Here is a 12,097-nt window from a genome sequence, read left to right as displayed (position 1 = left end):
CTAGCATAGCATAGCATAGCATAGCATGGCTTACTTGATGCATATTTGAGGTAAGTGGGCACAGGACAGTAATCTTAAGCACCAAATACATTGTTCCTATTCTTTTCCCACAACAGCTGACCAGGAAAATATTGGAGAGGTTACAAAAGTAGAAGAAGTATAAAACAAGCACCTTATTGTTACCAAGAGATTTTCTGTCTCTGATACTGGACCAAATCAGTGGTGGGTTGCTCCCGGATCAGCCTAGTTCGGCCGAACCGGTAGTGGTATTTTGGCCTGGGTCAAAGAACCGGCAGTGACCCAGGCTGGCCATGCCAGGGGTGGGTTCCTGCCAGCATTTCTACCAGTTCAGCATGCACATTTTTTTTGTGCACACACACAAAACGTGTGCTCCACGTGCATATGCATTTGTACCTTAAAAGATCTGCGCATGCACACAACATTAGAAAAGGAAAAAAACTTACATTTTTCCAATGAAGATTGTTCTGCGCATGTGCAGAACAGAAAATAAAGATGGCAGCCCCAAGGATAGAACCAATTTGGGTGCGTGTCCAGGCGAGTTACTACTTACTTGGCTGAAGCGGTCTGAAATGATAGGCACCCACCTCTGGGCCATGCCCCTGAACTGGTTCCCTGGTGTTTTTTAGTATTTTTTTCATGCTCAGCGCATGCGCAGAACAATTTATAGTCAACTGCAAATGCGCATGTGGCAGCAACCCAGCCCCGGACATAATATATAGATATCGTGAGTAGGAGCTACTGTTACTAGTTAGATCACCCTTTGAAAAAATACTGGTGTAGTCTGATATGGGTCGCAAGGTGGCTCAGCAGTTAAGACATTGAGCTTGTCATCTGGAAAGCCAACAGCCCAGGTTTGAAATCCAAGCACCAAGCAACAGGGTGAAATCCTGCCCTCGCTCCAGCTCATGCTCCAGCGGCTTGAAAGCATGCAAATCAATGGTGGGTTCAAGATCCCGTTGCAACCAGTATGGTGCAACGGGGCCAGGCGTCCATCACATGCACACATGCAGCATATGCACAGCACACATGCAGCGTGTGCATGCATACGGTGCCCAAGAGTAGGGCCTTCTCTGTGATGGGCCCAACCCTCTGGAACGAACTCCCCCGTGACATTAGAACTACTGTTGATCTCCGCTCCTTCCGTAAGAAACTCAAGACCCACCTGTTCCGGCTAGCCGGCCTAGCCTAATCAGAATCATAAGTACAATCTATTACTGCCCTTCCTGGATGGCTTTTTAATATTGTAAATTTTGGGGTTTTAATTTGGTTTTAGACTGTTTTTAACTTGAAATGAGTTCGGGTATTGCACAGACCGTATGTTTATGTTAGTTGTCTAATGTTTTGTTGTTCTTGCTTTGTTGTTTTATTTGTACTGTCTGTACACCGCCCCGAGTCCCTGCGGGGAGAGGGGGGCGGTATATAAATTTAATAAAATTCAAAACTCAAACTCAAACCACCTGTGTCACTCCACAACGGCTCTGCGACACTCCAGCTGCATGCGGAGCGTTGAGTAGGCACCACATGCACCGTGCGTGTAAGCCCCGATCGGCTCAAATATAGGTAAGGATGGGGGGCGGGCAGGTGGCCCGTCTGGCACACCATACCGGAACGGTACCTGATGCTCCCAGCAGGCACCGGTACGCTCGTACCGGGGCATACAGGTCATATCCCACCACAGATGCAAATGCAAGTAGATAAATAGGTACCACTATATTTAGTCTGATATGACCAAAATGAGCATTAAATTTTAAGCCGACCATATTTTACTCCAATGCTGGACAGTCTTATGATCAATTAAGAGTATAGATCATACATCAAAAGGCAACTGTAGTGTCAACTTTGAATTGAACCTGGCAGAAGCCATTTTTCTATTCCTCAGTCGCCACACAGAGGGGGGAGGGGGAAAGAGGATGAAATATGTTGCTAGACAAAATACAAAACTTTCTTGTGGGAACCAAATTCATCTCTATAGAGATGGGGGATGAGTGCCTGAAGAGCCCTTAAACTAACCTAATTGGTCAACATGACCTGTGACCTTAGGGGAAGGAGTTATTTCTTATTTTAATTATATTGAAACCAAAGGAAACATTTAGAGTTGGTTTTCCATTTGATTGTGCTGATATGATGTACCCCATTAAGAAGTTCTTAGAGGAAGACCTGAGCCTCAAGAGTTCTGATTTGCTTGGGTTCATTAATCGGGATCATGACATGTAGTGGCAAATGAACTTCAATAATAAATCAATATTTACCTACCTAAACAAATAAACAGAATGACCATGAGCAGGCAAAAAGAAAAAAGAAAACAACAACAGGTAGAATGGGAGAAATGTCCAATTTCCTGCTGGGTTACCCAATGTCTTTACTTGTAGAAAGGTATGTAATGGAAGATATGACTGACCTTGGAGAAAAGGGGAAAGAGATGCTGTCTAGGAAACAATCAGGCAGGAGAAGGGAAGAGCCTGCAGTTACTTAATCATCAGAGAAAGAAACTTAGGAAGGACCTATCCTAATCGACCAAGCAGTTAAAAATGGAGGTGGGACATTTGTGCTTTCAGAATTGCAAAATTATTTTAACATAGCTTGACAATAAAGTAGAATTAATTCATCTTGTTGTGTTGGTTGTCTGGGATACTGGGTGGGTGAAAAAAACTGATCGGGAGTTACCATTAATTATTGATTGGTTGTCAGACTGAGTTTTTATACCATGTAAATAACACCTACTGGTAGTCCTATCTACCCCAGTCATCATAATATAAAAGCATGGTTAGAAATCATCATCATCATAATTAATATTTATTGTTAGTGCACAACATATGTACAGTGAGATTGGTTGAGTTCCTTCAGTGCACCCCCCCCCACACACAATAAACTCACAGTGAAGACCAAAACAAATCGCTAACCCAATAAATCATATTAACAAACACCCAGTGTGAGCCTGTTACACATTGCGCCAGCCTGCAAGTCCATCGTACTACTTAGTTATGATGTTATTTTGCATTCTGGAGTCTGACAGCCCACGGATAAAAACTGTTCTTCAGCCTGTTTGTGCGGCTGGTTATGCTTCTATATTTCCTTCCCGATGGTAGGAGGGTAAATAAGTGCTGACCGAGGTATGAGTCGTCCCTGAGGATTTTCCTCCCTCTTCTAAGATCATGCAAAAATCTAGCCTCGGTTTCAAGCAATCCAACTGGATGCAGGAGTTCTATAGTTAGACAAGAGAGCCAACACCAAGTTCTAACAAAACAAAAAACTGATTTAGAAATTATTCCAATATAAACCTTTGGATTCTAGCAAAAGGCAATTCTGGTCATTTGTGTGACTAAAACTGCCAACTCTTCAAAAGTCCTATTCGTCTGCTGAGGGTGCCCCAAAGTGTTTTGCCAAACTCTGGTTTCATCATGCATGCATCCTTTGGTCAAGTGGACACTGGAGTCATGAAATATGATTTTGGAGAATGCATTTCTAGCGATGGCTCAATAGTTAAAGACGCTGAGCTTGTCAGCTTGACAACTAACAGTCCAAGTTTGAGATCTGAGTGCCGCACAATGGAGTGAGTTCCCTTTCCTTGCCCCAGCTGCTCCCCGCCTAGCAGTTTGAAGGTAACAGTGTTCTGTGTGCCTTTGGCCTATAGCCATTCCTGCCACATGACCACAGATAAAGTCTTTGGACAATGCTAGCTCCTTCACTTAAGAAATGAAGAAGGGCACCATGCCTTGGAGTTGGACATGACTGAACCGGGAAACCTATACCTCCAGTTTAAGACTTGATGAAGCCAACTGCTCTCCTAAAATATTTAAGTCAACATACAGTAGGATGGTGAGATTTAAGTTATCTTCTGAGGACAACCTCCACAATAAAAACTTATCCACTTAGAAACATCTATATCATCCATTTAGAAACATCCATACCAAGCAAAGCAAAATAAAACCCTCTATCAGCCTTTTCCTAACCATTCAAAAGTACAGATAGTTAGATCCTGTGCCCAGTTCGGGTCTGAATTTTATTATTATTATTAGGTTTTTAGTTCTCCATTGGTTCTTCAATAATATTTCAGATTTCTCCAAAATAGCCTTACAATGTTTACAGTGCAAGTCTATAAATAAGTATAGGAGTGCTACAGAAGAATTTTAGCATCTGTGGATTTATTCATAAACCATTCTAATTATGTTCAACAAAACTTATTGAAAGCTTAAGTTCCCTTAAACTGCTGTCATATAGACACGCTTCTCTAGAATTAAGTCCTAGTGATCTCTATGATCTTTTGAATATTTGTAGAAGACTAGAACATACCTCTTTTAACTCACAGTTCAAAGGTTTCTGCAATCAAACTCCCCCTGAATTTACCTTTGCAAGTGTGCCGAATCCAATGTTTCTATCCATAGTTGTAAGAGATACCACTTCCTGAATCATCATCAATCATCAAAGCAGGACAGCTGAGTTTTGCAAGAAGTTTGAGGTCAGAAGTGTTTTGAGAAAAAGGATCTGAAATCATATCCCTCTAAAGGCGTCCTGGTTGGTGGGGAATATGTATCTCTTTCAGCTAAGTTGAATATCATCAATGCAAAACGATCAGAACAGAGGCGGGAGTCTAATTTTAAAATGAGTTGGATTCTCATGACTGATTGCAGCTTTACTTCAAATAACCACACACAGGAAAAAAAACTTTTTTTTTGCTTTGCTTCATCTTCCTGTAGTTCCTATTTTAGACAAGTAGGAAGGACCGTAAGGCTTGCTAGCTGTAAACATATTGCAAGAAGTGGTTTGTTTGCTTTCCTAGTGGGAATGTTTACCACCGGGATGAAATATCATTGATAGTTCCAATCCAGCTCTGAAATTATCCAAAGCAGCATTAAGACTTGAAAGTTGGAGTGTAAAATTTCATGCTTTGGATTTAAAGAGGGCTGTTAGAGGCAGCGGATTAGGGTGTGTGTACAGTGTGACATCACCATCATGATTATGTCTATGCACAGGGAAATCCTAGTGCAATTTAGTGAGATGGCTAGTCTAGTGAAGAGAAGGACCAGGGGAGACATGATAGCAGTGTTCCAATATTTGAGGGACTGCCACAGAGAGAAGGGGGTCAAGCTATTTTCCAAAGCATATGAAGGCCAGACAAGGAACAATGGATGGAAAGTGGTCAAGGAGAGATTCAATCTAGAAATAAGGAGAATTTTTCTGACAGTGAGAACAATCAACCAATGGAACAGCTTTGCCTTTGGAAGTGGTGGGAGCTTCATCACTTGACACTTTCGAGAAGAGATTAATACAATACAATACAACAGAAGAGTTGGAAGGGACCTTGGAGGTCTTCTAGTCCAACCCCCTGCCTAGGCAGGAAACCCTATACCGTTTCAGACAGATGGCTATCCAACATCTTCTTAAAGACTTCCAGTGTTGGGGCATTCACAACTTCTGGAGGCAAGCTGTTCCACTGATTAATTGTTCTAACTGTCAGGAAGTTTTCCCTCAGTTCTAAGTTGCTTCTCTCCTTGATTAGCTTCCACCCATTGCTTCTTGTTCTACCCTCAGGTGCCTTGGAGAATAGTTTGACTCCCTCTTCTTTGTGGCATCCCCTGAGATATTGGAACACTGCTATCATGTCTCCCCTAGTCCTTCTTTCTCTTAAGCTAAACATACCCAGTTCCTGCAACCGTTCTTCATATGTTTTAGTCTCCAGTCCCCTAATCATCTTTCTTGCTCTTCTCTGCACTCTTTCTAGAGTCTCCACATCTTTTCTACATCGTGGCGACCAGAACTGAATGCAGTATTCCAAGTGTGGCCTTACCAAGGCATTATAAAGTGGTATTAACACTTCATGTGATCTTGATTCTATCCCTCTGCTGATGCAGCCTAGAACTGTGTTGGCTTTTTTTGGCAGCTGCTGCACACTGCTGGCTCATATTTAAATGGTTGTCCACTAGGACTCCAAGATCCCTTTCACAGTTACTACTACTGAGCAAGGTATCATCTATACTGTACCTGTGCATTCTGTTTTTGTTGCCTAAATGTAGAACCTTACTCTTTTCACCATTGAATTTCATTTTATTAGATAGTGCCCAATGATCAAGTTTGTCTGATTGCAGCTTTGGACTGCCATTTGTCAGAAATGGTGTAGGGTCTCCTGCTTGAGTGTGTGTGTGTGTGTGTGTGTGTGTGTGTGTGTGGATTAGATGACCTATAAGGTCCCTTCCAACTCTGTTAATCTGTTAAATATGAATTGATTTTCTAGGGGAAAAGGCATCTGTCTTACCAAACTTGTTTTCATTTCAAAAATGCCTACGTACCCTTCAAAACAAAACTTTCACTGAGGGCCTAAAATAAAGTAAAAAATTAAAAACATAACAGATAAATATATACACCGATAAAAGAAAAGCTCCCCCCCCCAAAAAAAAACCATGCATGTAAAATATTAACAGAATGGTGGAAATAACCATTTTGTTCTGGAAAGACAATAAAGTCCGTGCCAGACATACCTCGCTTCAGATGTAGGGATAACCATTCAGGAAACACCAGCAGTGGAAGCTGCTTGAGGCATGTCTCCGAGATCTTTAGGAAATATGTAAGAATGCACCGTATTGAAAGAGACGTTCCTTCAGATCCTTTAGACCAGAGTTTTTCTACACTTGTCAATTTGAAGATGTTTGGGCTTCAACTTCCCCATGCTGGGTGGGGAATTCAGAGGTGAAGTCCACAGGTATTGAAAGTTGTCATGTTTGGCAAAAGCTTTCGATAGTAAGACTAAAACTGTAAAGGTAAAAAGTTCACTGAAGACTTAGCTCCAGTTAAAGAGCCTGTGTGGTGTAATGCTTAAGGAGTTGGGAAAGGATGACAGAGGCACAGGTTCAAGTCCGTGCTCAGTCATGATAACTCATTGGGTGACTTTGACTCAGTCCAAACTACTCTGCAGGTTTGTTATAGGGATGAAGTGAAGGTCCCATGCAGTGGTGGGATTCAAATAATTTAACAACCGGTTCTCTGCCCTAATGCCCATCAGGGTAGGCGGGGCTTGGTGGTCATGTGACTAGGTGGATGTGGCCAACTCAACATCACTCATGTTGATGGGTGCTTCGCCTTAGCTTTTACCATGTAATAAGGGTTAACCAGAGAGGCAGTTTCTGTAAGCAGGGCAATAAAGATTAGGCTAGAAACAACACCAGAATGTTTCCTTCCTGCCTTCCTTACAGGATTAGCCCTGTAAAGTGAAAAAAAACAGAATGAGATTTCTTCCAACAATCGGTTCTTCTAACTGCTTAGAAAGTTACCAACCGGTTCTCCCGAATAGGTGCGAACTGGCTAAATCCCACCACTGGTCCCATGTAATAAGCTTCTACAAACAGAGTTTCTCAACCTCAGCAGCTTAAAGATGTTTGCATCTCAGCTTCCAAAATTGAATGGGGAACTGGCTGGAGAATTCTGGAAGCTGAGTTTGACACATCTTAATGTTGTTGAATGAAAATGTAGCACGTAAGGAAAATGACCTTCATGGAGATGTGTAAGATTGAGGAGAAGGGGGTAAAGCTTACTTTAAGTACATAATGACAGACAATATTTGGAAAGGGCTCAGACAAACAGCTCACTAATTTACTGAACCAGAAGATGTACAATACTATAAGAAGGTAATTTATGAAACTACATATAAGTAGGACACAGACTTAAAAGATTCTGTTACTATAGCCCAGGGGTGTCAAACATAAGGCCCACGGGCCACATCCGGCCTGTGATGTTATAAGATCCAGCCTGTGGGCTGTCCTGGAAAATGTAAGAAGCTGGCCCACATCACTTCAGCCTAGTCTACCCAGTGCAAAGAGGAAATATGCCAGCAGTTTGGGGAGTGGCATCAAGCTGGCCATGCCCACCCAGTCAGCCACGCCTATTGAGTTGGCCATGCCCAGTGAGTGGCATCGAGATGGCCACACCCATCCAAGCAGCCATGCCTGCCCAGAATCTCGAAGTCAACCACAGCCCTGATGCAGCCCCAATGAAATTGAGTTTGACACCCCTGCAATAGTCCATCTCAATAAAAGTAGTTTTAGTCTTCCTGTGGAGTTGATTTCTTTCTCTACTCTACCTGGACAGAAATGCAGGTATAAATCTAGCAAGTAAAAATGTATGTTTCCTTTGGTATTTTATACTAACTGAAGCTGTAGAATTGTCATTAAGGGCAACTGCATGCAGAATGCATTGCAGTAATTTAAGTGGTACATTACCAGACCCCTTGAAAGTATTTTTTTAAGTAGGACTGCTTGTAAAAAACTTATTGTATCAGAAAACACATGTATTTTAATGACAGAGATAAAATCACAGAGTAACGAAGATGAAAGGGAACTGGAAAGTCTTATAGTCCAAGTCATTGCTGTGAAGTTCCCAGAAGATGACCTACTTAATTTATGAGCCTCGAGACAAAGTTCAAAAGAAATCCATTCATTCATTAGGATCAACATTCTGGAGTGTACTCCTGTGGAGCCAAAACTGGCTTCCGCTTAATTGCGATTGAACTTTACCCCTCTATCTCTTCCCTTCTGTCATGCGTCAAAAATCATATTCACGAACTAGGTGTAGAAATGAATGGAATACTCCCTCGAATGCCAATCTGATAATAGTCATGGCAACACTTTAAAAGTTGACATCCGGCTCCCCTCACTTCCTGAAAGTGACCTGTGTGACACAAAGACAATTTGAGTACAGGTATATAATTTAGGGATGTGTTTCTCCCCCAGGCTTGCCTGGATTTTCTGCATGGAATTTTGCTATAAGGTGATCAGCCTGGATATTCCTACTTTTTACCCAAGATGCCTCTGATAAGGGGTAGCCCTTCCACTTGATTAAGTATTGGAGTTGTCTCCTGTGCCACCTCAAATCAAGGACTCGTTGAACTTCATAATGGGTTTGGTCCCATATGACCACAGGACCTGGGGGCTTCCGTGGTAGTGGTCTCACAATGAATCTGATTACGGGTTTTAAGAGGCTACTATGAAACGCAGGGTGTGTCTTCCCCAGCAATCGAGGCAGTTTCAGTTGCACTGTGACTGGATTGATGATCTTTACTATGGGGAACGGTCCCATAAACTTTGGCCCCAGTTTCTTGCTAGGCAGTTTTAATCTCAAATATTTTGTGGAGAGGGAAACCTTCTCTCCCACCCAGAATGGCTGTTGTGGAGCCTGGTGTTTATCTGCCTGTTTCTTATAGGTTTGTGCCACTTTAGCCAGTGCCTTTTTGACATTTTCCCAGGTTGCTTTCAACATCAACATCCAATCAGTCAAGCTGACTGAGGAGGGGGAGGTCCCTTAGATACTCAGGCATTGGGACGAAATCCATGCCGCTCACTACTTTGTACGGCGTGAGTCATGTGCTACTATGAACAGCATTATTGTACGCAACCTCAGCAAAAGATAAAAGGTCTGCCCAATTGGACTGCTGATAGTTCATGTAGCACCTCAGGTACTGCTCTACCATGGCGTTCAGTCTCTCTGATGCCCCATTGGTGCTTGGATAAAAAGCTGAACTAAGACTCTGCAATGACTCAATGGACCGCAGGAACTCCTTCCAGAACTTAGCCATGAACTGGACCCCTCTGTCTGAAATAATTCTTCAAGGTACTCCATGCAGTTGGTAGATATGCTTCACAAACAGTTTAGCCATCTTGTGAGCCGAGGGTAGTCCGCTACAGGGTATGAAGTGTGACTGTTTGGAGAACAGGTCTATTACAGTCCAAATCACCATGTTTCGCCCACTTTTTGGCAACTCTACTATAAAGTCCATTGTGATCTCCTCCCATGGCCTTGTTGGCTCTGCTACTGTTTGCAGCAGTCTGGGGGGGGGGGGGGGTTCCCGGTCGTCTCTTCATTGTGGCGCAGATGGTGCAACTTTTCACGTAGTTATCCACATCTTTCTTTATGCCAGGCCACCAGAATTGCCTCCGGGCTAAGTGTAAAGTCTTCAGGAACCCAAAGTGGCCTGCCGGTTTGGCATCGTGACTCCTCTGGAGAATTAGAGTGCGTAGGGATTCTGGGATGTAGAGTTTCGTCCCCTTCCATGCAAGGCCTTTTCGTCAAGATGTGTTGATTGTTTTGGAACCATGGGTCTGCTAGCAGTTCAGTTTTTAGCCTCGTGGTTAGGTCGCTTGTGGGTTGGTTTTGCAGGTCACGGTGTTGCCGCCTGGTGGTCACTTGGGCAGTGGTTTGAGTAGAGGGAATGATGGTGTCCACTACATGCTCCCATTCGCATTTGTTCTGGGGCATGCGGGAGAGGGCGTCAGCTAGAATGTTCCTACCCCTGGAATGTGCTTTAAAACAAAATCAAAATGGTTGAAGTATTGAGCCCATCCGACTTGTTGGGTGATAATTTCCATGGGGTTCTAAGCACCTCCAGATTTTTGTGGTCAGTCCAGACTTCGAACAGTTTCTGGCCCCCTTCCAGCAGGTATCTCCAGGTTAGCAGTGCCCATCTCACTGTGAAAGCCTCCTTTTCCCACGCGGCCCATTGTCTCTCTGTGTCTGTGAGCATGCGGGAGGTGTAGGCACAGGGTTGTCAGTTTCCTTGATTGTTTCTTTGGAGTAGCCAGTGCCATGTTGCTGGCGTCTGCCTGGATCACAAAAGGTTGCTCGGGGTCAGGATACTTCAGCACCGGCTCCTTTGCAAACATTTCTTTTAGTGTTTTGAATGCTTCTTGGTAGGTTAGGTCCCACTGTAGGGGTTGTCCCGGATGAGGTTTCGTCTCCTGGGCTCTCTGTCTTCAGGAGGTCTGTTAGGGGTTTGGCAATTTTTGCAAAGGAGGGGATGAATTGCCTGTAGAAGTTCACGAACCCTAGGAAACTTTGTAGCTGCCTGCGGGTGCGAGGGGGTTGCCAGCCTAAGATGGCTTGTAGTTTGGCTGGGTCCATCTCTATTCCCTCATTTGACACTCGGTAACTCAGGTTGTCTAACTGGGAATGGTGGAATTTGTATTTTGATACCTTGGCGTACTGACTGCCAGAGGTTTTTCCAGTACTTGATGGACCAGGGGTATGTGGTCATCCATGGTCTCAGTGTAGATGAGGTTGTCATCCGGGTAGATGAGGACCCCCTTGTAGAGGTGCTCGTGCAGCACTTTGTTTATTAACTGCATGAATACCGCTGGGGCCTCCTGCAGTCCGAAAGGCATCACTTTGAATTGAAAGCTCCCTAGGGGGCAGTTGAATGCTGTTATCCATTCATCTCCCTCTCTGATATGTACTCGGTAGTATGCTTCTCTTTGGTGAAGACTTTTCCCTTGGCCAGATGAGATAGCATGTCCTTCATGAGGGACAGACCCTGTTGCTAGGTTTTTGTCTATGTATTTGCGCATCTCTTGCATTTCCTGGGGCATCATGGCATACAGTTTGGGCTTGGGTAGTTTTGCCCTGGGGTTGATTTCGATGGCACAGTCTGTCTCATGGTGAGGAGGCAGAATATTGCAATGGAATATCACGACCTCGCAGAAGTATTCAGCGAGGTCGTGATATTCCATCAGAATCAGTTCGGCCCCTGGGGTTTTGTTGGATGTGGTTGCCAGTTGTTCTCGTGTGCTCTTTTGGGGGGTTCCTGTGTGTGTGGTGTTTCTGCTAGCTAGTGTGGGAGGGGTTGGGAGCCCCTTGATATCCTAAGTCTGTGGGTAACCCCTTTCCACCAGATGGTAGGTCCCCACTTGTCTAGCCAGGAAAGTCCCAGTATGACTGCGTCTGTCATTTTGGGGGCTATTATGAATCAAATTACTTCCCAGTGATCCGCTAGCTCTAGTCTCACTGGTTCAGTCAGGTAGTGGCATAGGCTCCTCCTATTAGGGATCCATCAACCTCCTCGAACCGGATCAGGTGAGCCAGTCTTTTTGCTCTGATCCCCAGTTTCAGGACTGTGGTTAGGTTGATCAAGCTCCTCATGCAGCCTGAGTCTATTAGGGCTTGAAAATCCCCCTGGTTTCCTGTTTTTGGGGCTGTGAGGTTTATTGGAAAAAGGAAAGGGTGAATTGGTTCACTCACCATTGGGTCATTTTTTCCTTCGTCCTCGCTGTCATATGATTCAGGCGACCTGTTGTCATTGCCTGGGGTTCCATCACTTTTG

At 43.9% G+C, this 12,097-nt stretch overlaps 1 protein-coding gene across 2 annotated transcripts in view; it reads right to left on the bottom strand.

Moving 5' to 3' along the window:
- CASS4 (Cas scaffold protein family member 4) overlaps positions 1-4,570 on the bottom strand; it is a 56,414-nt gene extending 51,844 nt beyond the window's left edge. For both annotated transcript variants that reach the window (XM_081946537.1, XM_081946538.1), the window contains exon 1: positions 4,366-4,570. In XM_081946537.1, the coding sequence (XP_081802663.1) occupies positions 4,366-4,434 (69 nt within the window). In that variant the 5' untranslated portion in view covers positions 4,435-4,570. The remainder of the gene's footprint in view (positions 1-4,365) is intronic.
- Between the last annotated feature and the right edge of the window lie 7,527 nt (positions 4,571-12,097).

Source organism: Natrix helvetica (genome assembly GCF_964273705.1).
Source record: "Natrix helvetica genome assembly, chromosome: 3".
NCBI classification, from domain to species: domain Eukaryota; kingdom Metazoa; phylum Chordata; class Lepidosauria; order Squamata; family Natricidae; genus Natrix; species Natrix helvetica.
The sequence above is the reverse complement of the archived record's forward strand: the minus strand, read 5'-3'. Positions and strand labels throughout refer to the sequence as shown.